A 20,643-nucleotide genomic window follows, 5' to 3' on the forward strand; every position below is an offset into this window, starting at 1 on the left:
AATCCTCCAATGTCAATTATCTTTTCTTCTTTTAACTCTGTTGCTGCTGAAGAAGAAAATCTGAATACGAAGATGGGAAGAGGAGTGTATACCTAATGAATCTGAGCTACCCACTAGGGATCTATTTTTGACTGCGAGTACCCAGCATAGATATCGGCAGATCCGTGGGACTGTCAACCATTCACTCAGTTCACAAATCAGGAATTTAGGTGACGAGGTCAGTTCAGAGATCTTTACGTCTGCATTTCTCAATTCCTTCTGTGGAGCAAAATCACTGTTGTAGGAGCAGCAATATGTCCATTATAGACTGTGCTTTCAGTGCAGAGTGCAAACTAACACCGCTGACAATAATTTGCCTAGAGTGACACTGAACACTTTACTCCAAAGTGAAATTTAAAACACTCACCTCCGGTAGATCAGCACCAACTTTATCCCCCATTTCGCTGCAGATAAAAGATAAGTATTACCAAGTACATAACCACTTTGCATTAAATGTCACAAATGTGAACACTGTAAGGGAGATGATAGTGTAAACTGGCCTACAGTTGGATGGTTGATGAATAGAAGACAGTTGGGAGTGATGTTGATGGTTAGAGGGGTAGTTGGAGGGATGGTTAGTGATAAAGAGGGCAGTTAGTTACGAGGTTTATGAGAGTTGGAGGGGTGGATGGTGATGCTTGGATGGAAGGGGAAATAATATTTGACTTGCAAGTTATGAACTAAGTGGAGAACTTTTCTCCATGCAGTTTTTCCATTGGCCTAAGCAGGAAATGGAAACAAATGCAACAACAACAATTAGAAGAAAATTGGATAAATACTTGGAAAAAAATGCAGGCAACAAAATGCATGGAACAAATTGACTATAGCTGTGACAGACACATTTGACCGAATGACTTTCTCCTGTATGATTCAAAATCAACAGCAACTTGCTTTTCTTCTTACAGGGACTTAGCTTTCTTCTCTGAAAAAAGCCGAATGAGAAAATCAGCCTCTTCTTCCGGTTGAAAAGTTGTAGGAACAATAACATAGTCTCCTGGTGGAAGTTTAAACCTTTTGGAGTTCTCCCGTATGTTAATGTATGTGTCACTTTTTGCTTTTGAAGCATGAAATCGGAAGAACTCTTTCGGCAGATGATCAACGCCACTTTCAGCCTGAAAAACAAATTTTGTCCTTCAGCCCCATCATAGCAATACAGTACTCATTGCACAGCCATGACAAATATCATGGAGAAAATAATATATAATCAAATGAGGCCCATTCTTCTAATATCCTAAGTCTACTTTAAAGCTGAATCCTCTATTACCTCAAATGTTCCATTTAACTCCCTCTTATAGTACTCTAATCATGCCACTGAAGTCCAACCTTCTAGTACCTCAAATGTCTGATTGAAATCCATCATTTCAATGCCCTATCCATCACCTTAAAGTTCATCCTACTAATTCCCTAGCTCTCCTAATGAAGCTCATCAGTCTAGCACCCAATTTCCCATTGAAGCCCATCTTCTGGTACCCAAACATCTTGATTGAATCCAGTATAAGAGACAGCACTGTTCACGTAGCACCCTCGGCTCAATATCAGAATATTGTGCATTCAATTCTGAATCGGGAGACTCGTACAAATTTTGCTACATTCACCCTTTAATATTTAACATTGGACTAACTGAAAAATAATTGAGTTTCTTGTTTAAGATTTCTGAATTCTATGACTTTGTATTTATAAATCAGAATTAAAACATGCAACATACCTCATAAACAGCAAACCCAATGGTCAGCAAATCAGCTCCTTCTTTCCGTAGTTTGCGTCTATTTTTTTGCATGAGAGCAACCATAATTGTACATTCATCTTTGCCATCATCTTGCTGTTCATCAGCTTCCAGTAGCTTTACTTTATATTGTGGATTGATCCAGAAAGTGTCTGCACACAAACAGTCATAGTACATTAAAACTTCCAAATTTGTTCTTTGGTAAACAATTTCCAAACTATTGCATGTTTTAACTAATACAAGGGCAGAATCATGTAGTTTTAGTGCCTCCTCCTGTTTATGAAGGAAGAATAACCTTGTATTTACATAGTGCTTTTCACAATCTCAGAATATCCCAAGGCACTGCACAGTCAGTTATGTTTGTTTGTTTGTAACAAGTTTGTTTAAAATATAGTTTAGATTAAGTAGTGTTTAAGGCAGGAGTTACTAACATATCAACTGATAGCTAGCTATGAGTAGCACACATTAAGATTTGAAAATAACCAATAGATGACAGAATTCAAATCGCAGAATTGATTTCCTGCCACAAGCTAGCTAACTAGATTGCCAGAACTGATTGCTGCCAACCCCAACACCAAACCCTAGGGCTGGCAACAGAGAGCAGCAACATACATCATCTACAGAGGCACTACAGAAACTTGTAAATGTTCTTTCACAAGTTTCTTTCGAACCTGTGACCACCATCACCTAGAGAACAGCCATCACCACCAGCAGCAGTGGCAGCAAGAGGAGAACCCCAGGCAGGAAGAAGAAGTCTAATGGGCAGAACCACTGCCAGAAACAGAAACCTGAGAAAGATTTCCAAGGGAACCCAGGGTGCGGAGAGTCCCAGAGTGGGTTCATGCAGTCTGGAAAGCAGCAAGGAGTCAACGCAGGCACTGAAGCAACTGGCAGACAGGAAGCGCCAAGAGGCAAGGGTTACCCTGAGGGCCCCGAACAACGGACTGCAAAGCAGTGTGGGCAGAAAATTGAATGGAAGGTATTAATTGACACAAGAAAGACTCAACTAGTTTACCAGCTCCGTCATTAGTGTACCATTGCTATAACACAGTAAGTTTGTCTCATAGGCACCAAATCGCAGCTGGAAAAATAATCTACCCTTATTAAAATCATGAATGTAGAGGCAAATTCAGCCAAGAAAAGGTAAAAACTCATAGTATCCATGAAGGGTTGGAGAATGATTTTTAGTTTGATCGTACGAAAGAAAAGTCTGTTTAATTTGTAGTCACAGCTACAGTCAGAAAAAGAAACAGCAATGTCAAGAGGCATTTTGCAAATGCACACAGGCATTTTGAGAGGGATTTTCCTACAGGAAGCAGTCTGAGGTCATAAAAAATAAGTGAATTAATAAGTGCATTGCAAAGACAATCAGGCATATGTATTTCCAGGTGTAAGGCAAGTAGCCATGGTATTGGAGAAACCATAGGCATCTATCCTGGCTAGAGAGAGGGTGGGAGAGAGAGAGCACCATTCTGCATCGAGCATGGGTCTCAACAAAGAGTTAGCCTGTGTGAAGTAATGTTACCCCTCCAGATTATCAATGAAACACTTCACATAACTAGGGCTATAGATAGGTCTTTAAGCTAGATAGTGGAGGCTAGGTTCAGTTGCATGGAAAATTAGAAAATCAAAGGTAAAGGAGAATGTGGGATTGCAGGTTAGTGACAGGGCTGATTATTACCTGAAAATTAAAGGCAGGGACAGATGTGTGAATGTCATATTGTACCAAGGACATTGTACATAAATGTGTAGGGAAATTTGATAATAGACAAACTTAAAAGCTTTGTAACTTAAAGCATGGATCATTTAGAATAAGGTAGACGAACTGACAGGTAAATGAACATGATCTCCAAAGCGATTATGGAAACATTGCTACAAAGAGATCAAAACTGGGAACTTAATATTCAGGGAAATTTGACCTTTCAAAGAGACAGGAAGGATGGAAAAGGTGGTGGCGTAGTACTATTAATAAGAGATGAAACAAGGAAAGTTGTGAGATACTATCAAGGCTCAGATGATACAGAGTTGATTGGATGGAAGTAAAAAAAAAAGCAAGGGAACAAAGACAATGGTAGGACTAGTGTACAGACTACTTTATGGTAAGGTGATAATAAACAAATAACAAGAACGTGTAAAATGAACAAAGCAATTATTATCGGTGACATTAATCTTCATGTTGATTAGATTAATCAAATTGGAAAGGGTATCTATGACAACAAATTCATAGAGTGCATTAGGGATAGTTTCCCAGAGCTTATATATCATGGAGTCAATCAAGGCACAAGCTATCTTAGATCTGGTAATGGGTAATGAAGTAGTTTTAATAAGTGACCTCAGAATAAAGGATCCCTAGAGAATAGTGATCATAATATGATAGAATTTAATATTCAGTTCTAGAATGAGAAACTTGGGTCAGAAACAACTGTGGTTTAACTTAAATAAAGGGAATGACAATAGGATGAGGATAGAGTTAGCTGAAGCGCACTGGGTAGATAATTAGCAGGAATGACAATAAGCAAGTGGTGGTTGACATTTAAGGAAGTAATTCAAGACTCAGCAAAAATATATTAAGGAGGAAAGATTCTAAGATGGGGATAAACTATCCATGGTTATCCAAGGAAGTTAAGCAGATATTAATTTGAAAGAAAAAGCATATAAGGAAGCAAAAGTCAGCATTGGCCTAAAGACTGGGATAAATTCAGAATCCAGCAAAGGAGAACAAAAAAGATAATAAAGACAGAGAAAGTAAACTAACAAAGAATATAAAAGTTGACAATGACAGCTTCTTTAAATATATAAAAAGGAAGACAGATGTCAAAATGAACATAGGCTCCTTAGAAAATGAATCTGGGAAGACAGATTTTGGGAACAAGGAAAGGTTGGAGCAGCTAAACTGATATTTTGCATCAGTCTGTACAATGGAAGATACTTCAAACATGCCATTAATTCTAGAAAATACAGGGCAGGAATTAAGTGCCATCACAATCGCTAGAGAAATAGTATTAGACAAATTAACAGGGCTAAAAGCAGCTAAGTCCCTTGGTCCTGATGGCTCACATCCTAGGATCTAAAAGAAGTAGCTACAGAGACATTAGATGCATTAGTTGTAATTTTCCATGAATCATTGCTTTCTGGAGAAGTACCAGAGTTCGGAAAACTGTCAATGTGACCACCTATTCAAAAAAGGGAGGCAAAAAGCAGGTAACAATAGCCTAATATCTATTGTTTGAAAAGCATTGGAATCAATTATCAAGGAAATAATAACAGAACATTTGTAAAATCATAACCTAATTAAGTAGAGTCAGCATAGCTTCTTGAAATTCATTCATTTTTCAAGGAAGTCTTTTTAGAGTGGATAGAAGGGAATCAGTAGATCTGTTGTACTTGGACTTTCAGAAGGCATTTGATACTGTACCTCACAAAAAGTTAAGTCATAAGATAACAGCCCACAGTGTTGAAGAAAGTATATTAGCTTGGACAGAGAATTGGGAGGAAAGAGCAAATGGGAAAAAGGGGTTCTTTTTCAAATTGGCAACCTGTGATCAGTAGAGTTCCAGGGATCAGTGCTGGGACCACAACTGATAACAATGTATATTAATGACTTGTAGGAAGGAAGTGAATGTATTGTAGCCAAATTTGCAGACGACACAAAAATAGGTGAAAAGGCAGTTTGTGAGAGGGATACAACCAGCTTACAGAAAAATAATGATAGGTTGGTAAATAGACAAAAAGTTGGCAATTGGAGTAAAATGTGGGAAAATGCAAAGTTGGTCATTTTGGAAGGGAGAACAAAAGAACAGAATATTATTTAAATGGAGAAAAACTACAGAAATCTGCAACACAAAGGAAGTTGTGCATCAAATACAGAAAGCTAACATCCTTCTGCAGCAGGGTATCGGGAAGGCTAATGGAACATCAGCCCTTATTTCAAGGGGGTTGCAGTATAAGAGTAGGGAAGTCTTACTGCTACCGTAGAAGGTGCTGCTGAGGCCACATCTGAGGAGTTTTGGTCCCCTTATTTAAGGAAATATATTATTTCTTTGGAGGCAGTTCAGAGAAGGTACATTAGGATGACCCCCAGAATGAGGGAATTGTCTTATGAGCAAGAGGCTAAACAGGTTGGAATGCTACTCACTCGAGATTCGAAAAATGCTGGGTGATCTCATTAAAACATATAAGATTCTTAACGGGCTTGATAGGGTAAATGCTGAGAGGATATTTCCCCTCATGGGAGAATCTAGGATCAGAGGGCATAGTCTCACAATAAAGGGGTGACAATTTAAGACTGAGATGAGGAGGAATTTCTCCTTTCAGTGGTTTGAGGGTCTTTGGAGCTCCATGCCATGGAGACTGTGTGGGCAAAGTCCTTGTGTATATTTAAGGTTGAGATAGACAGTTTCTTGATCAGTGTGGGAATCAAGGATTTTGGGAAAAGTGCAGGAAAGTGGACATGATGGAAGTTGGAAGTCAAGAGGCCAAACAACCTACTCCTGTTCCCATTTCTTATGGTCTTAAGGACAAAGATACTGAGATAACATTGGAGAATAATAAAACAGGATGTTGGCACAGACATATGTGCGTTCAACAATCTGATACTTCAGGATCGTAAGTTATGGAAGAAAGTTAAAAGTCAGTAAGAACTAGATACTGTCCTAGTTTTAATGAAAATAGAAATTGCTGGAAAAACACAGCAGGTCTGGCAGCATCTATGGAGAGAAGTCATAGTTAATGTTTCAGGTCCAGTGACCTTTCTTCAGAACAGAACTGTCCTAGATTTGCTTGTTTGTGAAAGATAATCAAATTAAGGGGAAGAACGCAGCATCTCATAAGTTAGAATCTTTAGCTCCCTTTGAGCTGATGCACCAGAATCTCTCTCTCTCACCATGTCCAAGGGCAATTAAGAGTCAGCCACTCTGCTGTAGGTCTAAGTCACATGTAGATGGGATAAGGATGGCAGATTCTCTTTCCAAAAGGACGCCAGTGAACCAGATAGATTTCATGGCAATGGTTATATTTAGGTTAGATCTTAATTCCAGTTTTTATCGAATTCAAATTTCACCATCTGCTACAGTGGAATTCAAACTCAGCCCCCCAGAACATTAGCCTGGTATTCTGGAATTACCAGCCTAGTGGCATTACCACCACAACACCACCTTCCTGAAGGTAAACCTACAGACAATGGCACAAATAAAATGTCTTTTATCCTTCAACCATGCATTGATTTAAGTCACATAGAAAAGCAAAGATTGCCAAACTTTTCCAGCTGGAGATGAGGAATCTTCATTGTCTTGAATGTGAAAAACAATATCACAGGGAGAACTGAGGCACATAGCGTGGATATATTTAAGGGGAAGCAAAATAAACAGAAGAGGGAAAAAGAAAGAGGAAGGTAAGCCGATAGGATGAGTTGAAGAGGGGTGGGAGAAGTGCTGATGTATACTTGATGAAATTGTCTTCACCTACTGCAGCTTTTTGTAAGTTTCAAGTACCTAAGAAATTCCTGCAGCCTCCAGCTGTACAGCCTTTTGTCCAAGACCCTTCGAAAACAGTCACTTCCCATTTGTGTAAAGCATCCTCATCCAGGGAGTCCGGAGTAAGATTACAGACTTCCACTTTATCGTAATGTCTCTTAAAATCTTCAAATGACATCCTATAAAAAATGGGAGAAAATGCAAGTATAAGTGACTCAATATTGCTTGGAATGCATTGACTGGAAGCAGATTCAATAGAAATTTCTAAAAATAATTGGTAAATATTAAAAATAAAATTAAGGCTTTGGGATAGAACAGGAGGAGTGGCATTAATTAGATAGCCCCTTCATAGGGCTGTGAAATCATTGCTGCACTCGAAAAATAGTATGTTAAAGCATGAGAATATTAGAAGAGAGCTGTTTAAACTATCCTCGCTGGTGTAATTCTTGCAACAGAAGTTACCAAATTATCTGGATGATATCACGAAAGTGCACATCAAGATATAGGAATCTTGGAGGTTGATGCAATAAATATTTCAGTCACACACATTAATAGGAGGTCTGTAAAACAAGGACCGTAGAAATTGCAACACAACAGGAGCTTGTTTAGCCTATGGTGCCTCTGTATGCAGCTTTCTACTCTCATCCAATATTTCACTCTAAGGGCTTAGCTCAAAGGATGTGGAACTTGGGGGCTGTCATGGGAAAAGGGACAGTATGGATTAGCTAGTGTTTTGGAACTACTCCTGGGAGCATTCAGCAAGCCTTCTCATTTCCCATAGGCCTACTCTGTCCTGACTTCCCTGTTCTACAGTCTTTCTTTTCAAATGCCATATCAGACGATTTAGACGATTTAGGACGGCGATGAGGAGACATTTCTTCACCCAGAGAGTGGTGAGCCTGTGGAATTCATTACCACAGGAAGTAGTTGATGCTAAAACATTGAATGTATTCAAGCAGCGGCTAGATATAGCACTTGGGGCAAATGGGATCAAAGGTTATGGGGAGAAAGCAGGATTAGGCTATTGAACTGGATGATCAGCCATGATCGTGAAGAATGGCAGAGCAGGCTCGAAGGGCTGAATGGCCTCCTCCTGCTCCTATCTTCTATATTTCTATGAAATTCCCTATTAGTAGACTCTGCCTCAACAGTTATAGGTCATTCTTAACTCTGGACTCTGCTGATTCTCATTTTTTTGTGCATCCACAATTTCCACCTGTGCCTTCAGCAGTCTCTGGCCTAAGCCCTGAAAATTTCACTCTAGAATTCTCTGCCTCACTACCCCACTCACCTCCTTAAAGCTTACAACCTCCTTGAGCACAATTTTGATCATGTATTCTAATATCTCCTCCTGTGGCCCAGTGTCAAATTTCACCTGACGACACCCCTAAGAAGCACTCTGGAAGGTTTTACTTAGTTAAATGTGCTATATAAATGCAGGTTGTTGTTGTTGTTCTATTGGTCTGCAAGGTGAAAATATTCTTCTAATTTATTTCATCATTAGTCCTCAGCTTATGTCCTCTTGTTGCCAACATACCAACCAATGAGAGCATCATATTGCTATTTATCATCGGAAAATTTCAGAATTATGAAAATCTGTACTGATTCTCCCTTAACCTTCTTTATTCCACTCACTTTCCTGCTAATGGCCTAATGAAATTCTGCTGTCCCCTTTCCATTGCTGCCATAAGCTTCCTATAATGATGTGACCAGAAGTCCAACAGAGTTACATGGATGTCTTGTATGAATTCAACATAGGTTTCCTTGAAGAAATAGGAATAGGAGTAGGCCCTTCAGCCCTTCAAGCCTGTTCCACCATTCAATGAGCTCATAACTGATCTTCTACTTCAATACCATTTTCCTGCATTATCCCTATATCCATTGATGGTTTTAACATCTAGAAATCTTATCGATTTCTGCATGAACATTCTCAACAACTGAGCTTCCGTAGCTCTCAGGAACATTGAGTTCAAAAAATTCACCAGGTTCCTTCTCACCTCAGTCCAAGCTGACCTGCCCTTTATTCTGAAGCTGTGTTTCCTGGTTCTAGGTAGTTCCCACCTCCACCCCACCCCACCCTCCAGATAAGGGAAACATTTTTCCTTCGTTGACTTTGTCAATGCCTGTAAGAATTTTTATACATTCGAATGAGGTCACTTTTCATTCTTCTAAATTCCAGAGAATTAAATTCCAGTTTACTTAATCTTTCCTTATAGAACAATCCCTCCATCCCAGGAATTAGATCAGTAAACCCTAGTACTGCCTCTATGAATAATATATATATCTGTAAGTAAAGAGTTACTCAAAAGTGTAACGATTTTCAAGTTTAGTCCTAGAGTTAGAGTACTCCATGCAGTTCTGGTCATAGTTATAGAGTCATTGAATGATACTGCATGGAAACAGACCCTTCGGTCCAACCAGTCCATGCCGACTGTAATCCCAAACTAAACTGTCCCACCTGCCTGCGCTTGCCCCACATCCCTCCAAACATTTGTTATTTATGTACTTATCTATATGTCTTTTAAATGTTGTAACTTTACCCCATCCACCACTTCCTCTGGAAGTTCATTCCACACACGAACTATTTTTTGTATAAAAAAGTTGCCCCTCATGTCTTTTTTTAAATATTTTTCCTCTCACCTTATGCCCCCTTGTCATGGAATCCCCCACCCTAGGGAAAAGACACCTGCCATTCACCTTATCCATGCCCCTCATAATTTTATAAACCTCTATAAGGTCACCCATCAACCTTCTACGGTCCAGTGGAAAAAGTCTTTCCTTATAAGCCTTTCCTTATAACTCAAACCCTCTAGTCCTGGCAATATGCAGGTAATTTTTTTCTGAAATGTCTCCAACTTAATAACATCTTTCTTACAACAGGGTGACCCGAACTGGACACAATAGTCCAGAAGAGGCCTTACCAATGTTCTGTATAACATTACGTCCCAACTCCTGTACTCGAAGATCTGAGCAATGAAGGCAAGTGTACTAAAGATGTGATTGCATTGGGGACATCCACTGAAGGATGTTACGGATGAACTGCAGTTATGAGGAAAGACTGGACAGGTTAGAATTATTTTCTTGAAACTAAGGAAGCTGAGTGGAGATCTAATTGCATGAAATTATGAGATCTACATGGAATGGGTATATGTTGATGAATTCTAATAATAAAATTGACAAAATATACCACCGGATGTGACACGAACACATCAGACAATTTCCAATCTTCAAAAAGATAAAGGAAATTCAAACAGTTTCTTATACATTAGCAATACCTTACCAAAACTCGCCATCATCTTTGGCAATATTGTTCAGCCTCCGATAATCACTTGCATCCACTGTCTTCCATTCAGGAGAGCTGCAAAACAGGGAAGGGAAGTTAGCTACAGTCTCACCTTATTTCTAACCATCCCAAGGCTGTATAGTGGAGTGCTATTGTGATCACAGACTAGATTGCCAACTTTATGTTATGATCTTGTTGGGGACGGATAACTTTTTAGTTTGAAGTAGACAAAAGGTGAGATCTGGGGGACTCACAAAGAGAATAAAGCCACAGGATTCTACAGTTTTGAACAAACACCAAGACTTTATGACACAAATTAGAACAGTAATAGAATCTACAATACATGTACAATTTATTTCTAACGCCCAGAATTAACATGCGGTACACATGGGTAAAAAACGTCATCAAATGCCATACAACACACATCAAATAGCAGATGTGATCAGAACAGATCTCACATTTCTCAGTAACCCCCACACATCAAATAGCAAATGTGATCAGAACAGATCTCACATTTCTCAGTAACCCCCACATGTTAATGACATAGTGGGTCATCAAATCTCATTCAACCACACAAGGGAATACAATTCTTCACTATTGCTCATTTGTCCTTTAAATTGCCTCTCAAGAACCCTGCCCTTCTGGACTGCCTCAACAACTGCTCCAGTTCTGATATTCTCCACTGAGATTCTGAAAACTGCAATCCAGTACACATTCATAGGCACAGTTTTTTGCCCATATCCAAATTCACCAAGCTAGATTTGGATTTTCCCTGCGCTCTGGCCTTGCTCAGATGTATTAAACAAATACTCATTATGGGCTTTTCAACCCAATATAGGAATATGAAGCATTATATTTATATAACACAATACAACACAATCCTGCAGTCAATGGACCAAATGGCTAGTTTGTGAGTTTTGAATTCTACATAATCTTAAAATTTCAGCATTTAAAACCCCAATAAATCTGTGATATATAGGATTGTGTTGTGTTGATATGATTGCTCTTGTTCTACTCTACGGTTTTTCCATCACCTACTTGTCACTCCATGGTCCATTCCATTCCACTTGACCCCAGGGATTTCTGACACGGATGAGCTGCACTCGTTGGCCTCTGGAGTTCACCTTCAAAAGAAAACAGAATATGAGAAAAGACAGCAATCTATATTCATAATCTGCCACAATAGCCTCCAGAAAGATTGATCTAACATGCCTGGATGGGAGTTCAGCTTGAGATAAGGTTCATAAACATCAACAACAAAAACAAAGTTGCAGGAAAAGCTCAGCAGGTCTGGCAGCATCAGTGAAGGAAAAAGCAGAGTTAACGTTTCAGGTCTGGTGACCCTTCCTCAGAAGTTCATAAGCATTAGCCTCTTTGATTCAATTTGAGGTCCTGGGGCTCTAGGTAGGAGACTGGGGGACATGAGGTTGATGCAGATATAACTGCATGCACAAAATGTTATTTCCTTAAAATCACTCGATATATCAGGCTATGGCTCCAGGCCATGTCAAGCCCATGGGAGCTTTTGGTCAGGTCAGATCAGGTCATCCAGTGACCACAGAAAGTAGTTTCAGATAGGTTTTCCAACAATTCGTGGCCAGGAAAGTGGAGGTTTCTTGAGGAATGCCACCACCATGTGAGAGAGCATCAGTGCATGTGTAGAAGCACTGAGAGTTGCTCAACGTAAATAAGCTGTCACAGTCTGACCTGGCAAAGTTGATGAACAGCAGTCATACTGATGAATACAAGTCAATTGTTTGGACTTCAATATACAATGCAGACTGGCACAGGTAAAAGAGATGCAGAGGCATTGTTGGAGTCATTAATGCCAGAATTATAGTATAATAGTAATTCCCCTCTAGCCCTACAGAGGGATGAATTTCAATCATTGAGATATTAGAAGAGAAGGAGGAATATCTGCTCATTCATTGCTTATTCATTGCATTGTGATGGTCTGTTAGACCCCCTCATGATTAGCTTGACAGGAATTGGTAGAGAGTATCCATTATCCGCTATAATATGTTTCACACTTAGTTTTCAAGCTATAACGTACTAAATTCTGACCTGGCCTTTCCGAGAGTTTTATGAATAATTCACCACAGGAACAGACTTTTCTTGAGGAGTAGGGCTGCCATATGAGGGATTGAGGGGGCACATGTGGAGGAGGATTGAGAGCTACACAATGTACAAGTTAACTCTCTGTCTTGGTACAACTTGTAGACAATAGTTGCTCGGGGAAAGGTCATATTGTTGACATGCAGTTGATTGAAGACTGCACTGGATGTAATGGCCTACGTTATAAGATCGCTTAATCTGATCAAATTAGAAATGACTTGTGAGGGAACATGTTTACAGATACCTCATTTCTAGCCTCAACAATCAAAGCCTGGTTCAGCTTGATGATGATGCATAAATGGGCCTTTTGGAAAGGTAATGTAAATTTGTTTGAAAACTTCAATGTGAAATATGTTTAAAAAACCAATTAGCATGAAATATTAGGCTCTAAAATAATATCATTGGAGATCCATATAAAAATACTGCAGTATTAGGTATCTGCCAGTATTTTCCAAAACTCAAGTAATTAAATACCTATCTTGGCAGCTAACTTCAACACATCTATAAGTTCAGATAGTTAATTAGATCAGAATATCAAATGCTGTTTTGGCTGTTATGTAATGAAGTGATGTAATGGGCGTCATCAATTTTTTTAACATTTTGAGTTGGCCATCTTAATGATTAGTTGTAGATACATTTCTGATCATTAACGTTGGATAAACATCTTCTGTTTCCACCAGAAATTCAGCTAAAGTTTAGATCTTTAATAGAAGGATGATGAGTGTAATAAAAGAGCTTGTAGCGCTTAGTATTTTGAGAAAAATTGAAAACTAGGAAGGTGTTCTTTGACTGACTTACAAGTCAAATGGCCTCGGTGGCAACTCTTTTAAAATGTGTCCAAGAGTTTAATGGTCTTCCGTATAATCTCCATTGCCACACGTGGCCTTCAGGCTGAAATGCTTTCCCACCCCTGAGATAAAATGTTCCGAACTTACATTTAGCTCTTCATGTTCCATCACCAAAGCTGACCTACACTATTCAGGAAGGTGTCCAATTCCATCCTGAGGTTTGTGTTCAGTCAGTTTGGATTTTACCTGGGCTAGGGGCATGAATGTTGCATTTGGCCTCAATACCAAACTAGCCTTTGGTATGGGGCTTGCCCTCCCCTCACAGCTATCCTTGCTGGAAATAGATGAGTGCAAGGCACCAGCCAAACACAGGCATGAGCTCAGCTAAAGTGTGCATCTTGGTTGAAATGAGCCCACTAATACTCAAAGCCAAAACTGACACTTGAAGAATCATCACTGAGGCAAGCTGTCCGAAGCCCACAAGCCTAAGGAGGAAATAGTGTATTTCAGAAAGGAAAGAATACACAGTGATTAGAATCTATCAGCACAACAGACAGGAAGTACAAGCTCAAAGCAGAGAGCTCACCTCATCCAAACCAGTAATAGAATATGCATGTCCTTTCACAAGTCCTGTCGTGGTGCGAGCTTCTGTTTCAGCTGCACTTGTAATCTTCAAAATGAAAAGATACATACTGTCTGTTATGATTTTTAACAATTTACAGGTCCCACCATGTGTAGTGAGTCCTTTGACACTAATACAATTGATCGTTTTTGCCCTCCCCTGAAGTTATTAAACATAAGAAAATTCCAACATCTTCACAAATTCACCACTCCATCTTTCCAAAACAAGTTTGAATGAACACTCATCTCTGCTGAAACAAATCTGAACAGCAAACCCGCTGGGTGAGTAACACCTTTGGAATCAGCAACAATAGTTAGGGCAAATAAGTCACACTCCTGGCCCCATTTGAAATGTGCAAGTTTAAATATGGACTACATTGTAAAATCCCTTGGAATGGAAATCGTTACATACGATTTTGAATACTTACATCAATGGAACATCCCAACATACTGCCCCGTTTCAATGCCTTTTGAATGAGGCTATACAGATTTGGGGGTGCCTCTTTCAAATTGAATGTCTCTCCCATGCCACCTGTAAAGTCTTCCATGGCCTCTAATGTGCTTCCCCCTTTTAGTGATTCATAGCTGCCATATAGCCTGTTAAACACACAAAGATAGATTAACATCAATTTTCTGAAGAAGGGTCCCAACCCGAAATGTCAACTTTCCTGCTCCTCTGATGCTGCCTGGCCTGCTGTGTTCCTCCAGCTCCACACTGTGTTATCTCAGACTCCAGCATCGGCAGTTCTTACTATCTCTGAATGTGTCTGCTTTGCTCATTCTGTTAGTGAAAATGTAATCCAGTCTGCTCAGCTTTTGCGCTGATATCAGGAATATTAATGTTAGAACCTTTATCCTTCATCCAGTCAGTTGAACAGACTCTGGTGAGATAAAGGACCTCTTGTTCTTCTGCCTGATAGAAACACCAGTCACTACAATTTAGCAGTTTCATTATCTCTCTTATTTAGGAAAGCTTCTAGTGTCTTGTACAACTTCAGGATATCCCGAAGTACATAAAAGCTGCTCAAATACTTTTGATGCGCAGTCACTGTTGTGATGTAGGAAACATGGCAGCTAACTTGCACACAGCCATCTCCCACAGACAGGAATGTGTTGTTGATCAGCAAATGTACTTTATGGCGTTGACTGATAGATCGATATTTGCGAATACAGTGGGGAGAGCTCCGTTGCTTTTCTTCAGAAAGTATCATGGGATCTTTTTCATTTACTGAGGGGGAAAACAGGGCTTCAGTTTAAAATCTCATCTAAAGAAAACAGCACCAGGACTTGCCGAGCTGTGGGTCACGAAACAAAATTCTAGGGTCGTGACATCTAAGGTAGCCACTGCTGCTGTGGAACTTAGACCTCATGTTAACAGCTGTGTGTTCCTTTTAATTCCTCTCTGTTTTTAATGGTGGGCATGATCCACCTGAATGATGTTTGATGTCCATTTCCTGCTCCAAATAAAGCAGCGAACAGGTGGGTTTTTAAAATTGTGTGTTGCCTGGCCTCCTGTTTGCATCGCTCCCACTCACTCCCTGGTCTTACAGTTCTCGCTCAGGGGCTGTGAACAGTTTCAAGCCATAAAATGGGATCACAGTTGGAAAGCACCACCAGGGACGATGCAGCACTCCCTTCAATGCTGCACAGTAAACCTGATTGTATGCTCAGGTCTCTAGAGTGGGATGTTAGAGGTGAAACATGCAACCCACTGAGACACAGACGACACTGAGAACAATGTCTCTGACAGTTTTCATTAAAGAAATTAGTCCACTGATTCCAGAGAACATTCAGTTGGCTGACAGCAAGCACTTGGGTCATTTCAAAGAAAATGATAACTTGACAAAAGCTACAGGGGAAAATCACACTAGGAAAAGGAGGAAATCTCTGGTAGGTTTTGTATATGTTATTGAACTGATAAGCCAGAGAATGTGAGTTCAGTATTTCACCATAGCATTTTGAAAAATTTTAACACAGTTTAAAAATATCCAAACACAAAAAGCTGGTATTAATAAAAGAGACTGTGGAGCTGTCAAGTTGTCTTAAAAAACTACTTTTCTGATACCTCATACCATATGTGACGCCAGTTCCACTACTAAAGTGGTTTAATGTTGCCAACCAGAAATTAAAGATTAATCTCCAGGGTACTGTTACCAGAAAGCAAGAGGAGAAATCCAGAGGGGGACAAAATTGTTCCTTAATATTTTAGGAACAAAAACAAAGTTGCTGGAAAAGCCCAGCAGATCTGGCAGCATCTGTGAAGGAAAAATGAGTTAACGTTTCAGGTCTGGTGATCCTTCCTCAGAACTGATCTGAAACGTTAACTCTGTTTTTTCATTCACAGATGCTGCCAGACCTGCTGGGCTTTTCCAGCAACTTTGTTTTTGTTCCTGATTTACAGCATCCGCAGTTCTTTCGGTTTTTACTTAATATTGTAGTTTATTTATTCTGAGATATTTGGAAATGGGAGGGGGAAATAGGTTATTTGACCAGATTAGAGGTGAGATGTCTGGTCAAGAGTCCTCCAGGAATGTGGCCAGAGTTGGCAAAGGCCTAATTTTGTTTTTCTCTTACGCACCGATGGAAGGGTCCACCACCAGCTCTTCAGGAAATGAGGGGCTGGGTATTAAATTTTGACCTAGCCAACAATGCCCGCATCCCAAGAATAAATAATCCAAATTATCTTTGCAAAACTTTGAAATCTCAGAGGCCAAGGAGGAGTGTCGAGGGTAAAAAGAATACAGATATATTATAATCTACATTAACAGATTATAGACAATGATAGTGTTTGTACTCACTTAGCATAGGCCTTTTCCAGCAAGGCACTCCAGAACTCGTCATTACTGGCAGAGTGTAGAAATACCAGACGGTTTCTAAAGGTTGGCAAACGGTCGTCAATTATAATATCCACCCACTCATTATATTGCCAAAACTAGGGGAAATTAGAAAAATATTATTCATGATATAATGTAGTATAATAGACTCAGAAAATAAAATTCAGTTAATAGCTTCACTCAAGTCAACATGATACAGAGGATTTCAATAAGGTGGAGATTTTCCTTTATTTTTTCACAGAATGTGGGCATTGGTGAGCCACCTTCCTGAAATCTATGTGGTGTAGGTGCTGTTAGGAAAGGAGTTCCAGCATTGTGACCCTACGACAGCGAAGGAACAGTGATATATTTCTAAATCAAGATGATGTGTGGCTTGGAAGGAAGCTTGCAGTGGTGGTGCTCCCATCTGTCCACTGTCTTTGTCTTTCTGGGTGGTAGAAGTTACAGGTTTGGAAAATGCTGTCTAATGAGCCTTATTCTTTTGCTATAGTGCATCTTGCATTTGATTCAAAATGCTGTCACCGTGCATCAGTTGTGCAGGGAGTAAATGTTCAGATTGGTGGATGGTATATTGATCAAGCGCACTGCAATCTCCCAGATGGTGTTGGGCTCTGGAGTGTTATTAGATCTGCACTTGACCAAACAATGGAGAGTATCTCATCAGGTTTTTGAGTTGTGTCTTGTAGATGTTCAGCCTTTAGGGAGACAGGAGATGAGTTATTTACCACAGAATTTCCAGCTACTGAACTGCCTTTGTAGCTACAGTATTTATATGGCTAGACAGTTGAGTTTCCAATCAATGGTGATCCCCAGGATGTTGATTGTGGCAGAGATTCAAGTAGGGAAATGTTATTTCTTTTTTTTCCCCTTTATTCATTCACAGGATGAGGGCATCACTGGCTAGGCAGTGTTTATTGCCCATCCCTAATTGCCCAGAGGGCAGTTCAGAGTCAACTACATTGCTGATGGCAGTTTCCTTCCCTAAAGGACATTAGTGAACTAGATGGGTTTTTCCAACAACCAATTCATGGTCATCATTAGATTCTTAATTCCAGATATTTTATTGAATTCAAATTTCCCATCTGCTGTGGCGGGATTTGAACCCAGGTCCCCGGGATACTATCTAGGTCTCTGGATTAACAGTCCAGTAATAATGCCGCTAGGCCATTGCCTCCCCCTATTGATCATCAAGGGAAGATGGTTGGATTCTGCCTTGTCGGAGAAGGTCATCACTGGTGTGGCACGAACGTTACTTGCGACTTATCAGCGAAGCCTGGATATTGTGCAGGTCTTGCTGCATTTAGACATTGACTTCTTCAGTATCTGAGGAGTTGGAAAAGCTGATCTCATTCTCCTTAGAGCAAAGACAAGTAAGTAAAGCTTTAAAAGAGTTGTTGAAAATGATCAGGGGTTTTGTTAGAGTAAATAAGGGGAAACTATTTCTAATGTCAGAAAGTTCAGGAATCAGAGTTCATACAATTTAGATAATGGATGCAAAGAATTTTTTTTTTTCATCTCTCACCCTCCTTTAAACCTCGTTAACCCTTCTCCTTCCTTCATCACTCCCTTCCCTCCTTCATCACTTCCTCCCTCCTTCAACCCTCTTTCTATTTTTCTCCTGCAGTCCATCACCACTCCCTCCACTCCTTTACTCCTTTTCTATCCTTCATCCCCCTCACTTTCATCCATCCTTCCAATCTTCCACTCCTCCTTCCTCCCTTCTTCATCCCTCCATTATTCTTTTCGTGCTGTCTCTGTGCTGACCTAATTTTCTCACTCTCCTTAGTTCTATTCCATTTCAGTTCTTGAAACCTTGCCATCACTAATTTGTGGTATCACTTTGCCCTCTCCCTTGTTAAAATTGGAGGTAAATTATTTGGTACTTAGCTCATTGCTTTTGCAGGTTTATGCATAAACTAACCACTACATTTATTGCATTCCAGTGGTGGCAACAATTCAAAATAATTCATTAGCCACAAAGTGCCTTGACACAACTTTGAAATGCATTAATAATTGCAAGTTATTTTTTATCCTTTCACTTTTCTTTCATTTTCAGCTCTCTGCTTTCCTTCATCCTATCCCTTGTCCTCTCTTCTTCACCTTTTGTTCTCCTGGACCCTCTAACCGCTTCCATTTCTTGTTTTATGTTGGTCTGCGTTTCATCATTTTCTCCTCCTCCTCCACGCATTCCCTTGTCCTTCCTCCTCCCTAACTGATTTGTCTCCTGCCTAAATCCTTATTAGCATAATTTGTGGAGAAGAGTAATTATCAATGTTGACCATGGTTCTGTTCTTCAGAATGTCAAGGGTCATACCCGAAAGTGAAAGATTCCAGCGTAATCACTGTCAAAGGTCTGATCCAGAGGAACAACTTGGCACATTATTTTCTGATTAAGAGTCAGTGAAGCAACAGCAGCAAGAAACCAGCAATCCCCTGGTAAATGAAAGCAAACAGGAGTTAACAAGCTCAACCATAGGTCAGCATCAGAAATACTCTTGGCTACAAAGGAACATGTTGGTTTGGTACATGGCATTAGTTCCAACAGTAAGGCAGTTCCCGTAACGTAGGAGCAAATTACTGCAGATGCTGGAATCTGTATTGAAATCAAAAAAATGCTGGAGATCGCAGCAGGTCCGGCAGCATCCATGGAGAGAAAGCAAACTAACATTTCGAGCCTAGAGCTCTGGTGAAGAGTCATCCAGACTCGAAATGTTAGCTTGCTTTCTCTCCATGGATTCTGTCTGACCCATTGTGATCTCCAGTATTTTTTGTTTTCAGTTCCCACAACTTCATGTGTTAGCAGCAGTTCTAAGTTTGTGCATTAAAGTCCCACTCCAGAGTTTTGAGCTGCACAATCCAAGCTGATTTTTTTTTTGTGTTTCTTCCTTGTGAGAGTTGCTGGCTGGGCCAGTATTTATTGTTCAGCCTTATAGTCCTTAAAAAAGGTAGAGGTGAGTTGCCTTCGTGAAACGCTGCAGTTCATCTGATGTAGGTGCACCCAAAATCCCCATCAGGGAGTTCCAGGATTTTGATCCATATATCCAATGTGCTACTTAAGGGTTTGCTGCATCTGTCAGAGACACCGTGTTTTGGATGAGGCACTAAATTGAGAAGGTCCTGTCTGCCCTCTCAGATGGACATAAAAGCTCCCACAACCTTATTCAAAACTATTGTCCCTGGTGTCCTAGTCAATTACTCTAGGTTACCAGGCATGCCATTGTACTGAAGTGTAGGTTTCTGGATGCTGATGACCTATTATACTGACCGCTCCAGATATCATTGCCTGCGTTAAGTTTGGTTGATCAAATGATTTCCTGCCTAATAATTCCGTATGAAAGATTATCTCCAGCTTGTTTTTATAGGCTGTATGTTTCTATATTGGTCACAATATAAACTGAATACAGTCAAGGAGTCAGACTCTGGCCTCTCTGGTATTAACCCTCTGTTTCTGCTCCACCAAAACTAAATGTCAATGATGCACTTTGTCTCCAGAGTTGCTGGAATGGCATCTCATGACATCATTGCCAAAAAGTCCACCTTGACCAGAAGCTTTGAAACAGACTGCAGTACAGGGACAGAATAATAAGGGATCATAGAGTCGTACAGCATGGAAACAGACCTTTCTGTCCAACATGTCTATGCCGACCAGGTTTCCCAAACTAAATTAGTCCCATTTGCCTGTGTTTGGCCCATATCCCTGTAAACCTCTCCCTGTTCATGCACCTGTTCTTGATGTGTACATATTAGCTGCTGCATTTACTATGCATTA

The 20,643-nt window shown here is 40.0% G+C and overlaps 1 protein-coding gene across 2 annotated transcripts in view; it reads right to left on the reverse strand.

Annotated features, from left to right (window-relative positions):
* The window catches only part of LOC109918207 (calpain-9-like), a 71,074-nt gene that overhangs the window by 22,311 nt on the left and 28,120 nt on the right, over window positions 1–20,643 (reverse strand). For both annotated transcript variants that reach the window (XR_007262071.1, XM_020518107.2), the window contains exons 3-12: window positions 19,189–19,307; window positions 16,839–16,972; window positions 14,469–14,637; window positions 14,006–14,089; window positions 11,555–11,640; window positions 10,514–10,591; window positions 7,252–7,412; window positions 1,745–1,914; window positions 943–1,151; window positions 407–443 (exon numbers count right to left, since the gene is read on the reverse strand). Coding sequence is in view for 1 of the 2 variants with exons in the window: in XM_020518107.2 (XP_020373696.2) it covers window positions 407–443; window positions 943–1,151; window positions 1,745–1,914; window positions 7,252–7,412; window positions 10,514–10,591; window positions 11,555–11,640; window positions 14,006–14,089; window positions 14,469–14,637; window positions 16,839–16,972; window positions 19,189–19,307 (1,247 nt within the window). In the remaining variant the exon portion in view is untranslated. The remainder of the gene's footprint in view (window positions 1–406; window positions 444–942; window positions 1,152–1,744; window positions 1,915–7,251; window positions 7,413–10,513; window positions 10,592–11,554; window positions 11,641–14,005; window positions 14,090–14,468; window positions 14,638–16,838; window positions 16,973–19,188; window positions 19,308–20,643) is intronic.

Source organism: Rhincodon typus, chromosome 5 (genome assembly GCF_021869965.1).
Source record: "Rhincodon typus isolate 14 chromosome 5, sRhiTyp1.1, whole genome shotgun sequence".
NCBI lineage: Eukaryota > Metazoa > Chordata > Chondrichthyes > Orectolobiformes > Rhincodontidae > Rhincodon > Rhincodon typus.